Raw genomic sequence first — 24,541 nt, 5'->3', positions numbered from 1 at the left:
ACAAAGAAAGCAATTGTCCATCAGACAAAGAATTGCCACAGTTTCCATCAGAAAACCATAATTCTCCACTAGACAACATCTAGAAGAGAATCAAAGGATCCAACTTAGCTGCCACCGCAGGTCCTGGGCCCAAGACTGGGAGTGGGCAGGGAGCAGCTGCCAAGGGGGGCCGGGAGGGTGCTCCAGGGAGTGGGCACAGGGGGGCGGGGCCAAAATGTGCCCCCATGTGACCCAGGCGGATGGCAACTGGGTCAAATGACCCCTCTGCCCCCTAGATACAGTACTAATTCCCCCTAGATACAGTACTAATTCCACCAAGGGAGATACATATTTGGATCTTCTTGGCACATCAGGGAAAAAGTACGTACACAGCGATATGGACATGCTTCTGCATAAGAGGCCTTAAATGTGCTTCTCATTTGTACCAGACAGTGTGGATGGCAAATTGCATTATAAGGCAGAAGGAAACTTGTGGGCTGCATATTGGGCTGCAAATGTATTTATTTAAAACACTTATATCTCATGTTATCTCAGACTTGGCAACTGATAATGCAATGTTACAAGGTTGCAAAGATACAAAAATTGTATCTTGATCAGGGAACTTACAAGACCTATACAAATGTTATCAAAGTTCTGTGTAAATCCTTTTAAATATTTCCGTTAAAAAATCATTTTTGAAAACAAATGTTCTTACCTACAATTGACAGAATGACAACCACAAAATCAAAAATGTTCCAACCAATGGTGAAGTAATAATGTCGGAGGGAAATCAATTTGAGCACACATTCTCCAGTAAAAAGGATAATAAACACAAAGTTAATCCTGTATAAAATGGTTTCCATTTCTTTACTTTGGTCATCTGTTTCCACCATCATGGTGACCATGTTAAGGCAGATAAGAATCATGATGCTGATGTCAAAGGCTTGTTTTGTTACACAATCAAAAACCATGCCTTGGAATTTATTCTGCAAAATCCAAAACAAAATGTTCAGATCACGAATACAAATATGCTAAAGATACCACATTTCTGTTAACAAAGTTTCATCCTTTTCTCACAGGATAACTTTCTTTGAAGATGAGACAGTTAAATCTGCTTCCTGTCACCCTCTTTTCTGTGAAACAATGATTACTGTAGTTATTGTTTCATTGCAATACAATCAAAATAGAGATCAACAGTTCAATTTTGTCTAAGGATTCTGGACTACAATTTGTACCAGGATTCAGGAAAATCATAAAGTAAAATATTAACACTATTACCTGTTATTCCATGTGCCTAATGGTCATGTTGTGAACTATATTAATTACTTGAATCAAAACGTTAGGAAATATATGGTGTGAGCACATTTAAACATTAAAGCAGAAATCCGGAAACAAACCAAGAAAATAATATGATAAAGACGTTAATTCTCACCCCTGGTCTGGGGATAGGTTTCTGAGGCTTTTTAGAGCCTAACTTTTTCATTGCATTATAATATTTCTTCTGTTCCTCTGTCATAAAGATATCTTGCCCTCCAAAGTAAAGGGACAAAACAAAAACCAGTTACAACCAAGTTTATAGATCTTCTTCCATCACTGTATAATTAACTGGAAACATACCATAGAATAGTCTGGTGATAGATTTTCAAGCTTATATTTCAAGGAAACCAATTATACAATAAAGCAATGTTGTGCAAAGCTATGATTCAGATGATAACAGACTATGGTATGGAGGATCAAAGAAACCTGCAGGCCAGTGGTGGGATTCAGCAGGTTCACAGAACCGGTTGTTAAAATGGTGCTTGTAAACAACCAGTTGTTAAATTATTTGAATCCCACCACCGGAACCGGTTGTTAAATTATTTGAATCCCACCACTGTTGCAGGCCCATGTGCTCCTCCATGCATCTTACACATAGCTTTACTTTCAGTTTTCTGTAAACAGCAGCTTGTCATCATATCTAAACTGGCCAACTGTGGCCACAAGTTCTCCTGACTGCACGAAGTTCTCCACAAGTTCTCCTTTCTGCAGTGTTGATTTGTATATGAAAAGTCTGTGTGCTTCTCTTCTCCTTTAATTTTATATTTGCTTCAATAATGGTAGTAAACATTCTTAGCTACTAAATACCATGAGCTACTTTTGAGAGCTACCTGCATGCCAAAATGTAGCATAACACTCCACAATGTCATTCTACAAAATGAATAACTGATGCTGCAGTTACCACAGGGTAGATAAACTCGGGGTAAAATAAATGGCAATCTTTTGTTTATTTAAAAGAAATGAAAAATGCCTGTTCATCTAGGGAGACCATGCTGAGCAAAATTTACGATCTGGCAGTTTTAACACATCTATAGTTTTATTTCTAAAAGTATACAGAGAGAAAAAAACCTAAAATACTTATCTTCTTTTTTTGCTGATTGAAGTTATCTATGATGACACCAATAAAAAGGTTTAAGGTAAAAAATGATCCAAAAATTATGAAGATAACAAAATAGAGGTACATGTACAGGTTCTCTTCATACATGGGCTGATCTTCCACCTACAGACCATTTGAAACATATATTATTTTAGAGCAGATACTAAATATAAAACTATTTCCTTCATTAAAATAATTTAATTAAAAAGGGCAGGGCCTGGAATGTTATCTTTATACTTAGTTATCTTTAAAATATTTTGTTCTATTGTAAATGATGAACCAGTAGTTTTTCATTCCTTAGCTTAACAAGACTAGGGGGGTGTTTACCTATCTATTAAAGAAGAATTAGCAACTCCTTGACAACAAGTATAGCTTGGTGGATTCCCCTGACTTACAGAAAGCAATGCATGAAATATATATTCAGGCTATATAGTTCACATCCACCCATGTAAAATGGTACTTACATCCCGTGAATCAACAGCTGCATACATAATATCCATCCATCCTTTAAAAGTGGCCTATGAAGAATTCAAATATTAATCACAGTTGAAAAAAACAATAGGTTATGTTAACAGATATAAAGCATTCAATGTAGTGAACCTTGGAATATCTGAGAAATCAAGTTAGCCTTCCTTTCAACCTGGGCTTCTCCATTCTTGCAGTCTCCTTCTTCCTCTTCAACTTCCTGGTTCTAAAAAGCCAACGGCTAGACTGCTGTAACACAACAATGAAGGGGCGGAGCGAGGGGGACCTGGACCCAGGGCACGCATGTACCCTGTGCCCCTGCCGCGGTGCCACCCACCCCCGCCACATCGCACCCCCAGGGCATCAGCCCCCCGTCCTGTTGAAGCTACGCCACTGCAACAATGTCATAGTGACTCTGACTGCCACTCCCTTCGCTGCTCTGATGTCAGCACATCTGAGCAGCACAGGACCTGGCAGTTAAGTAACTAACTAAATTCAAAATAATTTAGTTAAATAAGCCACATGAGTATTGGCTAGATTGCAAAAGAAGAAGAGTTTGGATTGATATCCCCCCTTTCTCTCCTGCAGGAGACTCAAAGGGGCTTACAATCTCCTTGCCCTTCCCCCCTCACAACAAACACCCTGTGAGGTGGGGGGGGGGCTGAGCTCCAAGAAGCTGTGACTAGCCCAAGGTCACCCAGCTGGCGTGTGTGGGAGTGTACAGGCTAATCTGAATTCCCCAGATAAGCCTCCACAGCTCAGGCGTCAGAGCGGGGAATCAAACCCGGTTCCTCCAGATTAGATACACGAGCTCTTAACCTCCTATGCCACTGCTGCTCCTAAGCTTTTAATGATGGTAAGTTAGGTGTTTAGTTATACGAAAAAAACCAAATGCAATAGTTTATTGCCAAAGGAACATACTCTCCCACTTTTATTACCTGTCACTCCTTCCCTCTAATCTGGAGGGAGCCTCTGTAATCTCCCATCCTCTATGTTCCTTATACGGATGTCTCCTTAAATTACAATTATTACATCAACCTTACTGCTTATGATACAAGCTATAACAGACACAGAGCAAGCTGCTGTATTGTATACTACTATTAAATGTAAGGGTAGTTCAAGCACTGGGTCATTTCTGACCCATGAGACAAAGGTGTATCTAGGGAAAATGTAGCCCAGTGCAAAATCTGAGTTGCCCCCCCCACCCCCGTATGGGCGGCCACACTCCACTACCACAACCAAACAATGGGGGAAGGAGGAGGGATGTGGGGGCGATTTTCTGCCCCCCATGTGACTAAATGGCCGCAGCCTGGGGACATTTGACCCTGCCATGAGGTGACATCACATCACAATGTTTATTAGGCAGACCATGTTTATGGGGTGGTCTGCTACTGCCTAGAAGAAGAAGAAGAAGAAGAAGAAGAAGAAGAAGAAGAAGAAGAAGAAGAAGAAGAAGAAGAAGAAGAAGAAGAAGAGGAGGAGGAGGAGGAGGAGGAGGAGGAGGAATTTGGATTTATATTCCCCCTTTCTCTCCTGCAGGAGACTCAAAGGGGTTTACAATCTCCTTGCCCTTCCCCCCTCACAACAAACACCCTGTGAGGTAGGTGGGGCTAAGAGAGCTCCGAGAAGCTGTGACTAGCCCAAGGTCACCCAGCTGGCGTGTGTGGGAGTGTACAGGCTAATCTGAATTCCCCAGATAAGCCTCCGCAGCTTACAGCATGTGTTTTCATAATGTGGGAAACAAAAAGGTTAGTCCACAGGTAATTTTATTTTTCGAATGCAACATTTTGATAATAGCATTGCGAATGTAACATACAACCTGATCAAGGCAGATCCTTCCATGCGTGCAAGCTCTTGAGCACACATGGAAATTCAGTGCCCAGAAGTGCTTTCCCATTGAAACTAATGTTGACTATATAATGCAATAATTTTCTAATATTTTCCTAAATGAGTGAGTACAATGAATAATTACTTACAACTTGAAGCAAAGCAAGATAACCAGCTCCCACGTTGTCAAAGTTGACCTTCACATTTTTCCACCGGGCAGGTTGATTGTTTTCTATGAGCTCTTCACACTGAGTTTTATTGTTAACTTCACTGGCATTAAACATCTCGCCCGTTGTAGTGTTAACACAGTGGTAGAACTTGCCAGCAAACAGATTTACGCCCATAATGCTAAAGATCAGCCAGAATATGAGACAAACTAGAAGCACATTCATGATGGAGGGGATTGCCCCTATCAGGGCATTAACAACCACCTGGTGTGCAAATGTAAGAAGAAAACAAAACTTAATTTATTTTTTACAATTGAAGAACAGAAGTTCCAGACTTTACTTTTCATCTTTGTAGTTTGGTACTAAAGATATTATGATCACCATACACAAGGAGACATAGGCCTATTATGCACTTGTGGTCTGCCCCGTGGTGAGTGTACATTCCCTGTGGGAAGATCAGGAAAACCATGCAGCTTCCCAAACCTCTTTAAGTGCAATTTTTCCATTTTCTTCTCTTAAGAAAGTAAAGATCTGTTGTGTGTGTTCAGCCCGCTGTGGCTTTGCTCACCCCTCCTGCCTTCCTCCGCCCACCTAACAGCACTCCTTCCCACACTTGGCCAGCAGAGCAGCCTGAAGATTGTTTGTTTGTTTTTAAGAGAGAAAAAAAGAAGCAGGCAGCAAGACAAATGGCAGGTCAGGGAAATGGCGGGTGTCTCGGATGGGAAAGCTTTGCAGTGGATGAGTCCCTGGTGAGCAGGGAAACTCCCTTGTGAAGAGAAGAACCGCGGGGTAATTCCTGCATGCATAACAGGCCATAGTTCACATTCACAGGAAATCACTTATGGGATGTGCCAAATAAACAGAAAGAATTAAACTGTATAAGAAAAGCATGTCAATGCAAAAAGTAAAAGAAAACCTGGTAATGGTAAGATGGAACCAGAAAATTTTCTGAACTCTATGAAGAAAAAAAGAGAAAAAGTTTAAATGCCAAAAACAGAAACCAAAGAATAATACAATTCAAGAAAGAATGGCTGTAGTGGTCAGAACCAAAAATGAGCAAAAGATATTTGCACATGAAGCAAGCTACAACCAGGGCTTCAAGACATAAGCTAAGTGACAAGAGCAAATGGAGTCTCAGTTGCAATCATTCCAACAAATCTTCTCAAGAGCGGCAAGAAGAGTACATCTCATTGTTCCACTATACAGTTATTTTGTAAACCTCATCCTTAAATACCTTTTAAATTATTTACAGACTTTTATAGGGGCAAGAAAGCAAAACAAAATATCTGCCATTCCATCATTTCTTAGCTGCATCTAATTCATGAAATAACTAAACTCGTTTTGGGGAAACTGGTAATATTTATTACTATGTATTATGATTGGATTCTGTTCTAAACAAGATGACATCAGATGACATCAGACTGTGCAAAGTCCCATATTTGATAGTCAAGATAAAGTTTTGTAGAAAGCTTGTCCCAGAATGCTGTGCGTAGCATCCAAGGCAACCAGTGAAATAATTTTAATGCATACACTATCAGACAAGAACAATCCTGATAGATCCCCATAATACTGCATGCAATTTATTGGAAAAAAGTGCAGCAAAGTCTGAAGGGTTGCTATGCGTGCAAGGAAGTTCAGATTTTACAACTCCTACATGGCATTCATTTTCCCTGTTCAGTTCCTTGCAGCAGCCATTTCTTCCTTGTACTGGGTTTTTTTTTTAAAGCACTTGGCAATTTAGTATTTATTGATTGATTTTATTTATATCACTATAGCATCATAACTATCTTTGTAAAAACAATTAAAAACAATTCAGAATACACATGGCCCTGTGTTTCTACACACACGCATCCATCTAGCAGGTCTGTCATATTTGTGCAATCCTGAAACCACTTTAACCAACATTCATTCAAAGGATCCAGAAGGTTTAAGTGGTTTGAAGATAAGCCAAGAGGAAAACCTGTAAGAAGGCTGTCCAACTGATACTCCTGTAGAGAAGATGTCAACAGTCGCATGCCATAGAAAACGGTGAAATCTTTCAATGAAGACTTTTTATTCTTTATTCCACGTGAACAGCCTCGTTTCATACTGATATTATTTCAGGTTCATTCATTGCTGTCGCTCACCCTCATTCCTTCAAATCGCGACAGGGCTCTTAAAGGCCTCAAAGCTCTTAGGGTTCGAAGTGATTTAATGGCACCAAGTTCAGAATAGCCCAGAGCATTGGCTATCAAACTAACCAACGAAACCTGCAGGGAAGACAGTAAAACATATAATTGGCATTGGATTATAAATAGATGTAAAGAAGAAGGTACTATGAACCAGGATTTGATAGAATTCAGCCCCAGAATTTGTTGGGGAAGTGTAGGAGGCAAGAGTTGAGAACAAAATTTATGCTACATGAACCATATATAGTATTTTGGTACTTGACGATGCTCCTGTTTTACAGTGCAATCTAAGGAGGGTGCCAAAAGAACTGAGGAGTTGGTGTGCCCCAAGCTCTAGCGTAAATGGCACTTGGGCTGGCCTAAGCCACAAAACATTTCAAACTGAGCTTATGTAGGGCACAGAGTTCTCTAGAAACTGTAATAATTTCAGTAATCGGTAATAATCGGTTTCAGTAATTGAAAATAATAGGTAATAGTAGGTTTCAGTAATCAGTAATAATCGGTTTCAGTAATCGGTAATAATAGGTAATAGTAGGTTTCAGTAATCGGTAATAATCGGTTTCAATAATTGGTAATAATCGGTTTCAGTAATCGGTAATTATCGGTATCAGTAATCGGTTTCAGTAATCAGTAATAATCCTATTACATGCAGGGGGCATCTGGTCATGCAGGGGGGCAGTCCGGACACTCTGGGGGCGTCCGGACATGCAGGGGGGCCGTCCGGACATGCAGGGGGGCTGTCTGGACACGCAGGAGGGTGTCCAGACACGCAAGGGGGCGTATAATAATCGGTTTCAGTAATTTGTAATAATCGGTTTCAATAATCGGTAATAATAGGTAATAATTGGTTTCAGTAATCGGTAATAATCGGAAATAGTAGGTTTCAGTAATCGGTAATAATCGGTATCAGTAATCGGTTTCAGTAATCAGTAATAATCCTATTACACGCAGGGGGCATCTGGTCATGCAGGGGGGCAGTCCAGACACTCTGGGGGCGTCCGGACACGCAAGGGGGCGTGTAATAATCGGTTTCAGTAATCGGTTTCAGTAATCGGTAATAATTGGTAATAATCGGTTTCAGTAATCGGTAAAAATTGGTAACAGTAGGTTTCAGTAATCGGTAATAATCAGTTGCGGTAATTGGTAATAATCGGTTTAAGTAATCGGTAATAATTGGTTTCAGTAATCGGTAATAATCCTATTACATGCAGGGGGCATCTGGTCATGCAGGGGGCAGTCCGGACACTCTGGGGGCGTCCGGACACGCAAGGGGGCCGTCCAGACACGCAAGGGGGCTGTCCGGACACGCAGTGGGGCGTCCGGACACGCAGGGGGGCCGTCCAGACACGCAGGGGGGCCGTCCGGACACACAGGGGGGCCGTCCGGACACGCAGGGGGGCCATCTGGACACGCAGGGGGGCTGTCCGGACACACAAGGGTGTGTGTAATAATCGGTTTCAGTAATTGGTAATAATCGGAAATAGCAGGTTTCAGTAATCGGTAATAATCGGTTGCGGTAATTGGTAATCATTCGTTTCAGTAATCGGTAATAATTGGTAATAATCTGTTTCAGTATGACATCCCAAGATTTATGCCAAAGTTCAAAAGGCAAAAGTGTGATAATTCAGATGAGATGAGTCACCTCTCAAGCATAGAGTCATTAAGTGCTATAGAAAGGTGGATGACTCTAGGCAGGTGAAAGACAATAGATAGCTAGCCACAACCAACAGAGCTTCAGGAGGACAAGAGACAGTGGTTCCTTTTACACGGCACAAATACACTGCCATTTTCTCCTCCTTGTGACAGTCTGTTGTGCCCGCCATTTACTGAAGGTTTGTGACAGAGGTTTTCTTGCTTGCAGTTCAGATTTCACTGTATAACTTACATGAATAAAGTTAGTTTGGACCGAGAATCCTGTGCCCTTGTCATTTGCCCTTCTTTTTTTGTTTTGAAACAGGTTTCTTCAAAGCTTCGACAACTTGAAATATGCACATATTGCAGATTCTCATACTGTCATAGCTTCAAAGCTGTCTCATTAAACACATAAAAAAGGAATAACATCAGGGATGATCACACCTGTGAGCAGGTCCATGACTTAAATCCTGTCAGCCAGGTTTAGAGCATCTGGATAAAAATTAAGAGGTACAGAAACAACAATGATCATAGTCTGGGGGTCAGACCCCCAAGCCAGATTGAAGAGTTGGATGATTCCTTCATGGACAGATTAGAAAACAGGCCAAAACTAACAAAATGAATTTCCACAGAGATAAATGTAATATAATACACCCAGGCAGAAAAAAAATGAAATGCACAGATATAAGATGGGTGATACCTGGCCAGTACATGTGAAGGGGATCTTAATAGACCACAAACTGAACATGTGTCAGCAATGTGGTGCAGCAACCAAGAAAGCCAACAAAATTCTGGGCTGCATCAATAAGAGTGTAGCATCTAGAAAGATGTAATAGTACCACTCTATTCTGCATTGGTCAGACCTCACCTGGAATACCGTTTCCTGTTCTGAGCACCACAATTCAAGAAAGAAATTGACAAGCTGGAATGGGTTCAGAGGAGGGTGACCAAAATGGTAAAAGGTCTGGATTCCATGCTCAAGAGGAGCTAGAAAGAGGTTCCACCTAAATATTAGAATGAACTTCCTGACAGTAAGAGCTGTTTGACAGTAGAATACACTGCATTTGAGGGTGGTAGATTCTCCTCCTTTGGAGGTTTTTAAGCAGAGGCTGGATGGTCTTCTGTCAAGGGTGCTTTGATTGTGTATTCCTGCATGGCAGGGGATTGGACTTGATGACCCTTGTGGTCTTTTCCTACTCTACGATTCTAGGAAAAGAGAGAGGGGTTGCTGGGTTGGAGACTGAAAGGGAGAAAACAAAACCCTTCAGTACATTTAGTAAACTTGATTAGCTTTCAGAAACTCTTAGTCATTTTACTCTGGGGCTCCATCTTAACTCCATGAGCACATGCTGTCACTAAAACCACATGTGCGGGGGAGGGACAGCACCAAATGCTAAATACAATACTAGATGTTTTCTAAATGTTTGTAACTTCAAGATTTAAATAGACTGTCATTACGTATTACTGTTAGGGATATGTAAGAATCAGGAGCACATGATTTTGTATGTGTATTACCTTTCCTTGTTTAGTCCTGGGTTGATATATGCTGTGTGTGATTCTTATTTTCTTCTTAAACTTCCATGCAGCTAGTCAGATCTCTGTGACTCATGTCAAAGTCCTGTTCAGTCCATGAATATCAAGAGCAGAAGGGAGAGGGGGCAGCAATTAACCCCACCTTCTGGAGTGTTCAACCAGGCATGCCAGTCCCCTCAGAAACCAGAGAGGGAAGCAGGGGAGATACAACCGCTAGGGATCTGCAACCTGCGGCTCTCCAGATGTTCATGGACTACACTTCCCATCAGCCCCTGCCATCTGGAGAGCTGCAGCAGAGCCTTTAACCTGCAAAGCATAGAGGGAGCCTGAGCTCAAGCTCTCAAGTAGAACTGGCTTGATGGTGGTGGAGATACCCAGAAGGCTGGGCAGGTGACCTAAGATGACTGCACAGTTTGCTCATTCCCTCATGAACAACAACAACAACAACAACAACAACAAAAGCCTATGCAAGTGTGTTTTCCCACAAGGCAGGATATGTACAGCATTGGCTTCAGCAATATAAGGCCACTGGATTGGTCAAATCAGACATAATTTTAAAAGTTCCAGAATTAGAACTTCTGCCCTGAACTAATCAACAAAATAGATTTATAAGCCTAGGTTTTTAAACCTAGATCGCATAGCTGACCCTAGGATGGGTTTGCTGGGAGAAAACTGAACTGTAGTAGGAAAGCATGCTCTCTCAATCATGCACTAGCCAGGCCTGACCAAATTTAGTATTTCAAGATGACAATAATTAGGAATGTTCAAGCAAGGGAATGGATAACTGTAAACCTTCAAAAACAAGTGAATAGGAATTCCCTCATTTGGGCATATTTTTAGCCATCTTGAAATCTTGTCTCCTTGCAATTTTCTTGCTGTTTTCTTCTAGCAATGGATGCAAAATGCAAAAATGAGAGGGAAAATGTTGAGAGACATTATGCAGCACTGAGAGTTAGAACTATAAAAGTCTTTGCCTACAGTATTGTTGAAGGCTTTCGTGGCAGAAATCGACTGGCTGTGGTTAAGATTTTCAGGCTGTGCAGCCATGGTTTGGCAGTTTTAGCTCATGTTTCACTCACATCTGCTGGCATCTTCAGAAGCAACTCACAGGCAGATTCCACATGGGCCAAAAACAGCAGTGTGAAAATGGTGTAAACCCTTTTACACTGTTTTAAACCATTTTACACCGCTGTTTTTGGCCCATGCGGAATCCGCCACAGAGAAAAACATCCTACTGTGACATATCTGAAGATGCCAACCACAGATGTGAGAATTAAAATCACCAGACCACAGCCACACAGCCTGGAAAATCCACAACAGCCAGTGTTTACGCATTGTTTTATTGACATAACAAGCATGAGAAGGTAAAAATATGTTTGCATCCAAGGCAGGAGCTAACCTACTTTTTCCTCTTGCACAAGCCGCAGACAGAAATGGTTGCTTAGCTCCTGAATGGCTCTGGATGAAGCAGAGTGAAAACTATGCCTGACCCTCAGCCCTAACGGCTCACAGATATCCCTATTTTATAATATAAACAAACAGACATTTCAGGTCATCCCAAAATGACGATGTAAAAATATAAGTTATTTATTATTACTTGTTTAGCCCTACAGATAAATCTACATGAAGTCATACCTCTGAGTTGAACGGAATATGTGTAAAGAAATTCTATTTTTTATTCAACTACATGAAGCTCCCTTAAAGAACCTACAAGAAACTTTGTCCTATAAGCATATTAAGAAGACAATCTTATTGCTAACTCTTCCCTAATGTGATTAAGTGGTATTATGATACGCAAGGAGGATTTAATTGTCAGGGGGAAAGAATGTTTATACTATATCATGGTTACCAGATTACTGGTAAGACACAACACTGAAGGCATAATACTTAAAAGGAACAGTCTAAATCTGTTGACAAATGCTATCAGAATCATGTAAATATATGCTAAGAAATGAACAGTTCCTTTGAACAGGATCTTCAAAATGCTCGCAAATATAAAAGGGATGAAATTCATCTGCAGTTTGGGAGACACAAATTTGCAGATTTCCCCATATATTTAGGTTTCCAGAAAGAATTCCACTCATCCTTGACAATTCTTTGGCTCGACTCTTTTCCCCCCTTAGTGGAAATGGGTCTTTTGCCTCTATATTCACGTGCAAAGGAGATTACAGCATTAATGCTGCAAAGTACATCTATTTTATATATACTTTGTTCTTTTTACCTGACTTCACAAAACGTTACTAGTGCGCATTAAATTCTCGTAGCAAGGTAGACAATAATTTAAGCTGACACAGAGTCCCGATACCTTTCTCTACAATCCTAAAAAGAGTTATAGTGTTCCAAATCCAAGAAAGTAAATGGACTTGGAAGCATGTACCTATACTTCAGATTGTACTGATACAGACTGAATGACTTGGGCATGAGCTTCCCTGACAGACTGAAGACTGGAGATACCGATCCACACATGAAGTGACCCTGTTGATGCAAGTAGTCAGGGTCAAAGGTTAGACTTTCTGACCATTCTTAAAATGGTGGAGGATTCACAAGTATTACTGATTGCTGGGCCCTGACCTCAATGGCCCAGGCTAGCCTAATCTCGTCAGACCTCAAAAGTTGTCTGGGGGGTGCCAGTCAGTCCTATAGGGATTATGCGGGCCTCTACCAACAGGAAGGACCCACTCTGTAAGGGAGGATATCTGCGGTCAGGCATTAAGTGCCCTGGCCCACCCATAGGAAAGTGGCAGCCGGGGGGGGGGGGGGGGGCCACAAGCATCAGAACACTCTTCCACTGGCAGGGGGTCCCAGAAAGATTGTGGTCACTTGCTGGGCTGCCAGCAAGGTGAACAAGATGGCTGTTATAACAAACTTGCCCCCCCCCCCGAAGGGCTGGTGTGAAGCAGGCCTGCTTAAAGAGGCCTGGGTGACAGTCAAAATAAGGCAGCAGGCCCTAATTTAAATAAAAGCCAGGTGATTGATCGATGGAAGGCACTGTTGCCCCTGGCCAATGGAAGGGGGTGCTAAAACGCTGCTAGATAAACAGAAAGACAGAGAGAGCCTGTCAGAGAGTTATGTGGGGAGAGTTCTGAAGAGAACAGCTGGTGTTCAGTTGAGAGCAGAGTCTGTGGAGTGAAGTCTCTCCGCTCTGTCTCTGGTGAAAATGAATTCTGGTCCAGCTCAGATAGCTGGCAGGATTCTGGTGACTCTCCTCAAGCGAAGGAAGATTGTGAGAGGAAGGAAGGCACTGGCTTTTTGGTAAAGAGCGAAGCGCCGGCCAGAGGCTTGTCAGTAGACACTGACCAGACCTAGGAATCTGTCCTGCCCCTGTACAACACCAGTCTGGGAAAAGCCCGTTCCAGAGGTATTGAGGCCAGTTTGGGAGTAGTGTGAAAGAGGGAGGCTTTGTATGCCAGAATCTCACAGGGTATAGACTGTGTGTATGTGTATTCAGTGGGTTGTGGATCAGAAAGGACTAGTGTCTGTCTGTGAGGAAAAGCAAAGTGTATAAAAGCCAAGTTGTTTCTGAAGAGACCTGTGTGTGTCTGTATATGTGTGTGAAACCTAAATAACAACTGGAGCTCTGTAACTTTTAAGTGAAAAGAACCTCTCTGAAACCATCAAGCATTCGTACCTCTCTGAGCCAGTTTAAGAAGCCTTTCTTTTGTTTTTAAAATAAATTTCATTCATTGTGTTCAAGTTACTCTTGTGCCAGCCTGCGTTTGTGTGTGAGAGGTTGAAGAGTGCCTGTCTGAGAGACTAGAATCCCAGCCAATTTTGAGTTCCCTCCATTTTTGTATACGGGACTCTGAAGGACATTCCCCTTAGACCAAGAGCGAATGTGAGGTGGGATTCTTTATATATTTGGCAGCCAGCAGCAGTTTTGGGATTCCTAGTTCCTTCCCTTTAATGGTGGCAGCAGAGTAAAAAAGAAGATCCCTGAACACTAGCCTGGGATATTTTGGATGGCAAAGGAAACCCCACTGGTCAGTTTAGTGGGTACCTTGATTGTAGGCCACCCGTCCCGTTACAGTTGGTGGCTAGTGGTGGGATAATATCTCTCCCTCGCCTTGAATATAAGCGACCCCGTTACAGCTGTCCCCATTTCTGGGCAGCTGGATAAGAAGGAAACATGCGTGGTGGAATGGCCCAACATCCAAACAGGTCCATGGACGAGCCTACAGCACTAGTCGACTTAAGAGATGTCTCTGCCCCCACAGTGGTTGCACCCTGGTGCTCGGGCCGCTGGACGGACCAACTGGCAAGGGATGGCCTCTGTCAGCTGGATTTATCCCCTTCCCAGAGGTCCCTCATGACATTAGCATATGCTGATGGATTCCCAAAGAAGGACTGGGATGGCCAGTATCACTGTCTTCACACATGACGGTCCATGCTCACATCCACATCTGTCTGGCTGCCCTACCTGAGGGTGTCACCCAGGAGGTGGGTCCAGCCAGCCTGTCTGGAAAGGGGGATGGACTGGGGGCTCAGGGAATGCTTGGGCCACCTATGTCCATGTTGGGGCTTGGTATCATCAAGCTTAGATGACTCACTCTCAGGAGATGGGGCACAATACCTGCACAGTTGAGGGAATTGCCATTTGATCAGATGCCATCAGTGGCCAATAGAGAATTTGCTCTAGGCTCCTTTGTATCATCCAGACCCAACCCCAAAATCATCTGGAAAGAAGTAGCATGACTTATTTAGCTCTATGATCCCCTAGAATAATGAGAGCCCCCAGAATGATGTCTTCCTTATCCTCCAAAGAGCCCTGCCCCCAGATTTTCACCAAAATTTAAAAGGGGGGGAGGGCGGTGTCTAAAAACTCTGAAAAATAACCAGATACTGCTACACAGAGAAAGACATCACAAGCACATAAATTAACATCTTGGGTTGCCTGGAATTTTAGTCAGGGAAGAAGAAATACCAAGAGAATAGAAAAAAGAAAAATGAATTATTTACCTCATCTCATTTACCTCATCTCACTTTTCTCCCTAATGGGGACTCAAAGAAGCTTACATCATTTTCCTCTCCCTCATTTCATCCTCACAGTAACTCTGTGAGGTAAGTTAGGTTAAGAGTGTGTGATTAGCTCAAGATTGTGTAGCAAGTTTTCATAGCAGAGTGAGGATTTGCACCTGGTTCTCCCACGTCCTAGTCCAGCCCTCTAACCACTACAACACCATGCTCGCTCGCAGTGGGGCTGGGGCAGGTTTTGAAGTGAGAGGGGAAGATGACTGGTCACAAGGCAAAAGGTGGAGGAAAACAAACAACTGGATGGGTGGATAAGGAAGAAAGAAGCAGACCTTCAGCAAGAAGGAAGGAAGTGGAGCTGGAAGAATGGGTTTTCCCCTCCACCGTGAGTTTTTGCAGTAGGGAACATCTATACTTGAAAGACAAACAGTGAAAGCCCTGGTTCTTTTTTGCTACAACAAAAGGAATTATTGTGGTAAACCAACAAGCTGTCCATTATGTACTCCTCCAGCCTTTTACTTTTGGAAAGGATAAGTGCAATCATAAGCAAAATTGCACCTTCTGAAGTCCAACAAAGTCAATGGGTTTTAAAAGATGTACCTCCGTTTTGGAGGTTTGGCCATAAAGCACTCGTTTTCTCTTGGTCACTCTGACCATCTTGCAATTTCATTTTTGCAGCCAGCTGGCCTTTGGCCTAAATAGCCACCCTCACGGTCAGCTACTACATCAGTAAGTGAGGATTGCTACCTTCTGTTACTTTCAAACACAAGACTTCCAAAAGGTAGAGAGGTAATAACACTAATACATCTCTAATGCATCTCTGTATTGAGAGGCAATCCAGACAGGAGAAATAATGAGACATTGCTGAGTTCTCGTTTATTTCTCCCTAGGTAGGGCCAAAATACTGTCATAACATATACTGAAGTCCTATATCACAGTGAAAGGAAGAGTTTGTTGGTACAGCAAGCTGACCCACAAAGTGGAAAGGAGTCCTCCAAGCTTATTAGTTTCAAGCAATCAGGAAAAGAGGAGATGTCTCAAATATGGGCCACTAGCAATGATGGATGGAATGTATTTGACTTGCTGGGTCATACATTAAACAGGCTGATAGCAGGGGAATCAGAGAACAATCAGAGAAGAAAATCTGTAATGATTCACGTATATACCTTCAATATAGTAGGTAAACAGAAAATCATTGGTGGATGTGCAAGAGCTGAGGGACACCATCGATCTTCACAGTCCCTCCACCTGACTTGACTGATGCTGACAGTTGCTGCTATCAAAAAAGCTACAACACTTTGCAATGGCCAATGGTGTGATATGGTGACCTGTTACCATAGCATCTATAAACAACCGAAATGCAATTGTACAATCCTATGGATGCTGAATTCATAATAATCCAAAACTGGAATAGTAATCAAACTGGAAGACATAGTATAAGGCAGACTGACTAAATAAAGGAAGCTACTAGCTTCAGCTTGCAAGATCTGAGCAAGGCTGTAGATGAGAAGACATTCTAGAGGCCATTAATTCAAACAGCCGCTGCATCAGAAGTGAGTTGACAGTACATAAGGCAAAGCAGACATATAATGTTTTGAGGACATTATAAAAAGCATTTGGGGAAGAAGCCCACACAGCTCTTTCCCCCCAAACATCTTCAGGACATTTCGTTTCTCTCCACCTGGGTTTTTCAAAAATCACTAAACTGGCTATCTTTTTTCCTGAAGATGGGTAGAGGACATCTCCTGCTTGCCTAGGCAAATAAAAGCAGGCAGAAGACACTTTATGTCTCCCGCTTACCAGCTCTTACTTTCATTTTTGCTGTAATCGCGCCTGCCATTTTCTGCCCTCTTCAGAGTCTCCTGCCTCTGCCATTTGCTGAAGATTTCCCATGGAGGCTTCCTCTGCTTGCAGCTCATCCGCGTGCAATTTCACTGTAAAAAGTATATGAATAAAGCCTGTTTTGCCTGGAGAGCCTGCAAATGTGCCTTCCTCTTTTTGTTTTGTTTTGAGGAGGATGTCTGCGAAGCTACGACACAACACGAGAATCTGCAACATGTGCATATTTGAGTTATTACAGCTTCACAGACACCCCCCTCAAAACAAAGGAAAACTAACATGTGTGAGGAATTGCCCGGCAAAACAAACTTTATTCATGTACTTTTTACAGTGAAATCACACACAGATATGCTGCTTGAAGAGGAAACTTTAAGCAAATGGAGGCAGGGTTGGAGAATCTCTGCAGCACAAAATGGCAGGCACAAGAAAATGAACTAACAAGTTTCAGTCAGCTACTGGGAGGGGGGAAGCAGAAAAATGCTGGTAATGCTTTTTTTGCTCTGTGCTGTGCAGACAAAAATGTTGAAACTTTCTTTTTAAAAGTCTGAAAGGTTTTTAATTGGTGCTGTAAAGAAAAAAACACTCAATCAAATGACTGCAACATACTATATATATTTGTTTGTTTCAAATGTTTATATCCACCCTTACCAAAATAAAGTTGTGAACAGCATCAATAAAAACTACAATAATTTTTTTTAAAATCTATCAAATGCCAATGAATCAGGAGAAAAAGCAAAACTTCACCTAATATTTTGGCCAATGGCTGTCATTTGTAGACATCAATGAAATGTTGTCCTAAACAGAACCTCCATATGTCTCCTCCCCAAAATCATCAGTGATGTCACCCAACTCCTTCACGAAAACTGCTTACTCTGGAACCTACTTCCAACCCAACGAGAATGAAGAAAAAGAAGAGGAGTAGTAGTAGTACTTTGGATTCATACCCCACCTTTCTCTCCTGTAAGAAGACTCAAGGTGGCTTACAAGCACCTTTCCCTTCCTCTCCTCACAACAGACACCTTATGAAGAAGGTGGGGTTGAGAGAGCTTCGAAGAATTAGTCCAAGGTCACCCAGCAGTAATGCAGAAGTGCAGAAACACATCTGGTTCACCAGATAAGCCTCCGTCACTGCGGCGGAGGAATGGGGAATCAAACCTGGTTCTCCGGATTAGAATGCACCTGCTCTTAATCACTATACCACTACATTACTGGCTCCTTCCTCTTTGAGACTAGTAGAATATGTTTTTCTTTCTTTCTTTTCCCATCTTATTATCCCCACTGAATTTAAACTTTCACATACTTTTACCTGCTCCCTATTTCTTAGCTTTTCAAATCTCCCATTTGTGGCTATCTGTAACAACTCTCACCTGTGACTCGCTAGCAAAGCCTTCCCATTTAACCTAAATTCTTCTTCTGTATATCCCATCACATGTTCTGCTCCCATTCTGGATAATTCCTCTCCTATCTCTTTCCTTTGGGTTGTCTGGTCTTCCTTTGGATGTGTAGATTAAAGTAACACAACCAGTGTATACAATGGAACAAAAAATTCCTTTTGACCCAGATGCACTTTACATGGGAAGAGGAGGGCTGTACAATTCTAGGAGGTGAGACAGCCAGCAGGAACTTACTGTCTTGGTCAGCACAGTGCTGTTATCCCACAAAATAGAAGACTGTTTGCGAAATAATGATTTCAAAGTATATTTATGGCTAATTCGATTGATGAGACCTTGTTTGTTAGAAACTTAATAACATCAAAAATTTGTACTCGGGTAAAACGCATAAAAAGTGTGTATGTGTGTGAGCGGGGGGGGGGGGGGGGACAGGGATGGGGGACAGGGGCTAAAATGCACCATTGGTTTCAAGTGCTTACATCAACAATGAGGAAATCCAGCCAGCACCAGGCATTGGTGAAATATACTTGAAAACCATAAGCCACCCACTTCAGAATCATTTCCAGAATGAAGATATACGTGAAGACCTTGTCAGCATACTCCAGCATGGTCTTGATAGTCTTGCGCTGCTCAATATATATGTCTTCAAAAGCCTGCAGAGGAAGGTGGAAGAGGAGGAAGAAAGAAACACTGCATTGACTCATGTACGTATTTTTTTTAACGTGCAGAGGTAGAAATTCATTTCTGCTTCATTTCCTGTTAACACATTACCGAAGAATTACAGTTTCATTTTCTGATCCCCCCCACCCCACTGCATGTATTATTCTTATTGACTGATGGAAAACAAAATTGCACTTAACTGTAGCTACTGTTCATCGAGCGTCTTCTGTGCAGGTACGCATGGGGGCTGCACAAGCAAGCCATGCAGAACTGACCAGAAGGCTTCCAGAAACTTTCAAGAGCTTGGAGCGCTTCCCCTCCTTCTGTCCGGAGCTGAGAGTCAGCTGGTTTCCTGCCCAAACGGTCATGTGAAAAGAGGTGTGGGGGGGAGGGGGCTCTCCTCCCTCAGTTTTCCCTTCAACACTGTGGAAGAGTACTGTTATAAGGCACAGCAGCCCATAGCGGAGAAAGGAGGGAGGGGTGTGTGCCTACACATAAGACACTTGATGAATAACAGTTACAGACTATTCTCGCTTGCCAATAAAATCTGTTTCCCATTGAGCCTTGGTCTTACCCCAAAGCATGGAACAATACCCACGTACTTCCATAATTTAACATCACCAGCCTTGAGGTGCGTATTCATGCAAGCTCGAATGAATATTTTGCCCTCGGCTGTTCTTAGAGGAAGATACTTGCAGATCCCATCACAGGCAAGAACATGGCTTTGCCCTTTAAAGCAAAGCAAAGCAAAGCAAAACAAACAAACAAACAAACAAACAAAAAACACAGAACACATTCTGCTGCATTGTGCCCTGTACAGTTCCACAAGAAGAGACTTTATTGAACCCCATCTTCATCTCGATCTTTTGAACTCTGATATGGACAAGACTTGGTTTCTCTTAAATGACTGCTGTCCAAGAAGAACAGAGGATGTGGCCAGGTTTTTGGCGATGGCACTCTATCGTAGACTTTTATTAAGGTTTAAGTATTTATTTATTTATTTAACAGCCCACGCACCCCCCACCACCTCCTGCCCCACCCTGCCCTCGTCACGGACACGTGACTGCAATGGCGGCACCTGGGGCGAGCCACCCCAGATGTCCCCATTGCAGCTACGCCCCTGACTCTCAGCAAACCAGGTCCTCTCTCCACAGCAGCAAAGAGAGAATTAAGGAGTGCTCTCGTCATCTCCTTTCACATGACCACTTGGGTGGGAAATTAGCCTGGTATTGGCTCGAAAGGGGAGTGGGGAGAGTGCTCCAAGTGCTCAAAAGGCTGAGGCCTTCTGGTCAGTTTTCCGTGGCTAGCCTGCACCTGCGCAGTCCCCATGTGGATCTGCGCTGAAATACGATGATGAACTCCTGATTTCTAGAACATCTGTGTGATTATTAAGCAAAACATTTTCAAAATTGGAAATACAGCATAAGTTGGCTATAATATTTAACACAAAGTAAATTCTTAAATCTTTGAGGCTTGAGAAATGTTGGGAAAATGTTAGAAAGTTTTTCTGTTTTGCTCACCAGAGCACCACTGCTGAGGAGGATCATAAACACAATGAACGTTTCAAACCAGTTGTGTTCAACTATGCTGTAGCAGGTTTTCCTAAAATTCCACCAGATTTTTCCTTTGTCATCTTCTATACTCACTTGACAACATGAAAACTTCTGGACACAATCTGTTTGTAAGGATAATAAGATGGTTAAATGGTGAAAAAAATATTTACTGTGTACTCAGAAAAGCATACTCAGAGGAAATAATTCACAGTCAGTAAGGCAGACTATAAAACTAAGATCTAAGAGTCCAAGGTTCAAATTCCCATAAAGCCATGAAGAAGGATTGCCCAGGAATCTCCCAGAATTACAAATAATCTCCAAGCTACAGAGATAAATTTTTCTGGAGAAAATGGATGTTTTGGAAGGTAGACTATATGGCATTAATCTCTGCTGGGGTCTGTCCCTTCTCCAAACTCTGCTCTCCCCAGGTTCTTCCCCCAAAATGTCCAGTCACAAGTTCCCTGCATGAAAGGATTATTGTAATGATAAAATGGTGAAGGAGAATGATGCATGCTGCTACATGCTACTTGGAGAAAGAGTAAGACAAATTTGAATTATAGGGGAACCCTATCTTATGGCCGATTCCGCACAAGGCATCTGCTGCGCAATGGAGGCAAATGTCTGTTGCAGCAAGATTTCTTGCACGGATGATTTTCCTCCAGCTCCACTTTCACACTCTTGTCTCTTGTGGCAAGCGAGACCACTTCTAGCATGAATTTAATTTTGCTTTGCTACCAGAGCGGCAGGATTTTTCAGTGAGCCCAGATGTGCCCTGGATCTCTCATCCATCCACAACTGGCCTGCCAAACTCCACCACTCCCACCGCTTTCCATGTGTTTCCCCTTACCCCCCTTCCATGTTGCTGCTCTTTCCTTCCTTCTCTAAACACTTATATCCTGCAGCAGCAGCAAGAGAGAGGCAGAGAGAGAAAGAGAGTGTGTAGAAGGGAAGCTGGGAGGAGAAAATATAACCTGTATAGTATTGGGACTACTGAGTGTTATCAGATCTGTGCCTTTAAGAGAGCAGTGTTAAGAGACCAGGAAACAGGCTTGTTGTAACTAGATGGGGAGGACTGGGTTCCTCCTTGTGTGTAAACAGAAATGTGAGGAGAAACAAAAAAACACTTCAGCCCCACCACGCCACTAAAAGGCCTGAAGTATGTGTTCCATGACTAATCGGCCAATGAGATAAAATAGTGGGGTAGGGCTGAACCCAAACCACAAGAAGGGAATATAAATTCCACTAAAGTAAAAAGAAACTTGTCTAGGGGACTACAAACTGAATTGTGTTGTGTATTTTAGCTGCTGCTCTGGCTCAGTGGCGGAACTAAACCGGAGCGGGGCGGGGGTGCGCTACACACCAGGTGCATGTCTGGGGAGCACAAAATCCCCCCCCATCACCCTCACCCTTAACTTAGTTCAACCTGAAAAAGTGCAGGCTAGAAAAGTGGCCTGTTCACTTCAGGCTGAAAACAGCCTGGTGGGAACTATACTCCCAAGGTCTCCTGGGAAGTGTCGTTCCCACCAGGCCGTTTTCAGCCTGAAGTGAACAGGCCGCTTTTCCAGCCTGCACTTTTTCAGGCTGAACTAAGGTAAGTGTGTGTGTGTGTGGGGGGGGGGTGCCACGGGGAGGGGAAGAAAATAAAGAGTGTGCACCGGGTGCAGTTTAGCCCAGCTATGCCTCTGCTCTGGCTGAAACTTTGACAGCCAAACTGCTTCACAACAGCAGTGAAGTCTGTTATTTCAAGCAAAGTAAAAAATCTCACAGCGTGTGACTGAAATAATTTTATCTCCTAGTCCTAAATTTGCAAGAAGCATTGCTAATTAAGGCCAAAGTACATCTTATATGAAAGAGTCGGCTTCCATAACATTCTGAGGAGTTTTTTGTCAGTTTTAAACTCAGACAATAAGCCCTGGACGGTTACTTTACTATCTGAAGCAGTAAAGCAATGAAGCATGAGCCATATGATTGTGTATTCCTGCGTTGCAGGGGGTTGGGCTTGATGGCCCTTGGGGTCTCTTCCAACTCTGTTTCTATGATCATTTAACTAATTACAACAGTGAGTTCAAAATTACCACCCTGTGCCATTTTTCAACTCATGGTTCTCCATGAGTGCCACGTAGAGTTGCCAGCTCTGAGTTGGGAAGTACCGGAGATTTGGGGGATGAAGCCTGGGAAAAGTAAGGTTTGAGGACTAGAGAAACTTCAATGGGGGCTACAGGGCCACAGAGTTTAAAGCAGCCATTTTCTCCAGGTGAACTGATTTTTTGTGGCCTGGAGATCAGTTGTGATCCGAAGAGATCTCCAGCCACTATGTGAAGGTTGGCAAACCTACGGCCACAGCAAATGAAGGCAGGGGAAGGAATCTGAACAGAGATACGAAAGGAAACCAAAAACTTAAACTGCTCTTCCCCCACACTGATATTCTGTTCCCAATGGCCACTTTTGAAACTGCTTTCAGGCAAAATAGATGCGGAAGTAACATGAAGTTTGGCCCTAGATTGGTCTGATGTTGCAGCACCTGAAAGTACATAATATATAACTAGTAAAAAACATGTCTCTTCTGTCCCTGTTACACAGAGGTGGGATCCAGCAGGTTCTCACAGGTTCCCGAGAGTAGGTTACTAATTATTTGTGTGTGCCGAGAGGGGGTTACTAATTGGTGATTTTGCCATGTGATTTTTGCCTTAGTTACGCCCCTCCTCTCAGCAGTAGCACGCAGAACTTGAAGCAGTCTAGCAGGAGGTGCACTCAGAGGCGGACCTCCCATAGGGCAGAAGAGGCAGCTGCCTTGGACGTAGCAATTGTAGGTCACGTGGGGGGCGACAAAACGTCTGAGCGGCCCTGCCCACTCTGGACCCGGCCGCCCGGCCCACAAGCCAGCCGGCTAACCGGAAGTCAAACTCAGGACGGGGGAGAGCTCCACCTCCGCAGTTCGGCGCGGCTGCCCTGACCCCGCCCACCATCTTCCCCTGCCTGGCCGGCCGGCCCCTTCACCCAGATGGCAGCGCAAGGATCACTCCAGTCCCCTGAGTCCCGGCCAATTGACCATGCACGCTCCTGCCCCGAGCAGCCGTTATTGCCACCCCGGTCTCTTATCATGCCGCCGCAGCGCCGCCTCTGCCGTCCGGGCTGGCCCGCCGCCTGCCTGCTTCCTCAAGGCCTGCACTCAGGCCTCCCACCCCGGAGCAGCAGCAGCCACCGCCAACCTCCGCCTGGGAATCCCGGCGCCGCCTCTGCTGGCCCGGCCCAGCCGCTTCCTCGGGGTTGCCCTCCTGCTGCGCGGCCTTCGGGCAGCGGCGGTCCAAGAACCGCGAGGCCCGGCCGCCGCTCGCTTCCACTGCCTCCGGCTCCTGCTCGCCTTCTGTGCAGCTCTCAAGAAGGTGAGCAGGAGCCGGAGGCGGTGGAAGCGAGCGGCGGCCGCCGGCTGGGCCTCGCGGTTCTTGGACCGCCGCTGCCCGAGGGCCGCGCAGCAGGAGGGCAACCCCGAGGAAGCGGCTGGGCCGGGCCGGCCGGCAGAGGCGGCGCCGGGATTCCCAGGCGAAGGTTGGCGGTGGCTGCTGCTGCTCCGGGGCGGGAGGCCTGAGTGCAGGCCTTGAGGAAGCAGGCGGGCGGCGGGCCAGCCCGGACGGCAGAGGCGGTGCTGCGGCGGCATGATGTGGAGGACCCCGGGTGGCAGCAACGGCTGCCCGGGCAGGGGCCGCGGAATGGTCGCTGGCCGGGACTCAGGGGAGCCGGAGGCGGTGGAAGCGAGCGGCGGCCTTGTGGTCTGAGAACGGCCTGAGAAGGCGGTCTGAGAGGCTCCGCCCTCCTGCTGCGCGGCCCTTGGATGGCGGCGGTGGCGCTCCGAGAACCGTGAGGCCGCCGCTCGCTTCCAAGTTCCACCGCCTCCTGGCCAGCGGCGTGGACTTGGCGCTGCGGCCTGTGGAGCTGCCGCCTGCCAGCC

The 24,541-nt window shown here is 44.2% G+C and overlaps 1 protein-coding gene across 1 annotated transcript in view; it reads right to left on the bottom strand.

The window, feature by feature from the left end:
- The window catches only part of LOC125426220 (sodium channel protein type 2 subunit alpha-like), a 93,894-nt gene that overhangs the window by 3,879 nt on the left and 65,474 nt on the right, over positions 1 to 24,541 (bottom strand). Inside the window, exons 19-26 of the mRNA XM_048484478.1 lie at positions 20,563 to 20,717; positions 18,862 to 19,035; positions 6,978 to 7,100; positions 4,834 to 5,115; positions 2,857 to 2,910; positions 2,378 to 2,515; positions 1,412 to 1,516; positions 695 to 965 (exon numbers count right to left, since the gene is read on the bottom strand). Coding sequence (XP_048340435.1) covers positions 695 to 965; positions 1,412 to 1,516; positions 2,378 to 2,515; positions 2,857 to 2,910; positions 4,834 to 5,115; positions 6,978 to 7,100; positions 18,862 to 19,035; positions 20,563 to 20,717 — 1,302 coding nt within the window. The remainder of the gene's footprint in view (positions 1 to 694; positions 966 to 1,411; positions 1,517 to 2,377; positions 2,516 to 2,856; positions 2,911 to 4,833; positions 5,116 to 6,977; positions 7,101 to 18,861; positions 19,036 to 20,562; positions 20,718 to 24,541) is intronic.

This window comes from Sphaerodactylus townsendi, linkage group LG02 (genome assembly GCF_021028975.2).
Source record: "Sphaerodactylus townsendi isolate TG3544 linkage group LG02, MPM_Stown_v2.3, whole genome shotgun sequence".
Lineage (NCBI taxonomy): Eukaryota > Metazoa > Chordata > Lepidosauria > Squamata > Sphaerodactylidae > Sphaerodactylus > Sphaerodactylus townsendi.
The sequence above is the reverse complement of the archived record's forward strand: the minus strand, read 5'-3'. Positions and strand labels throughout refer to the sequence as shown.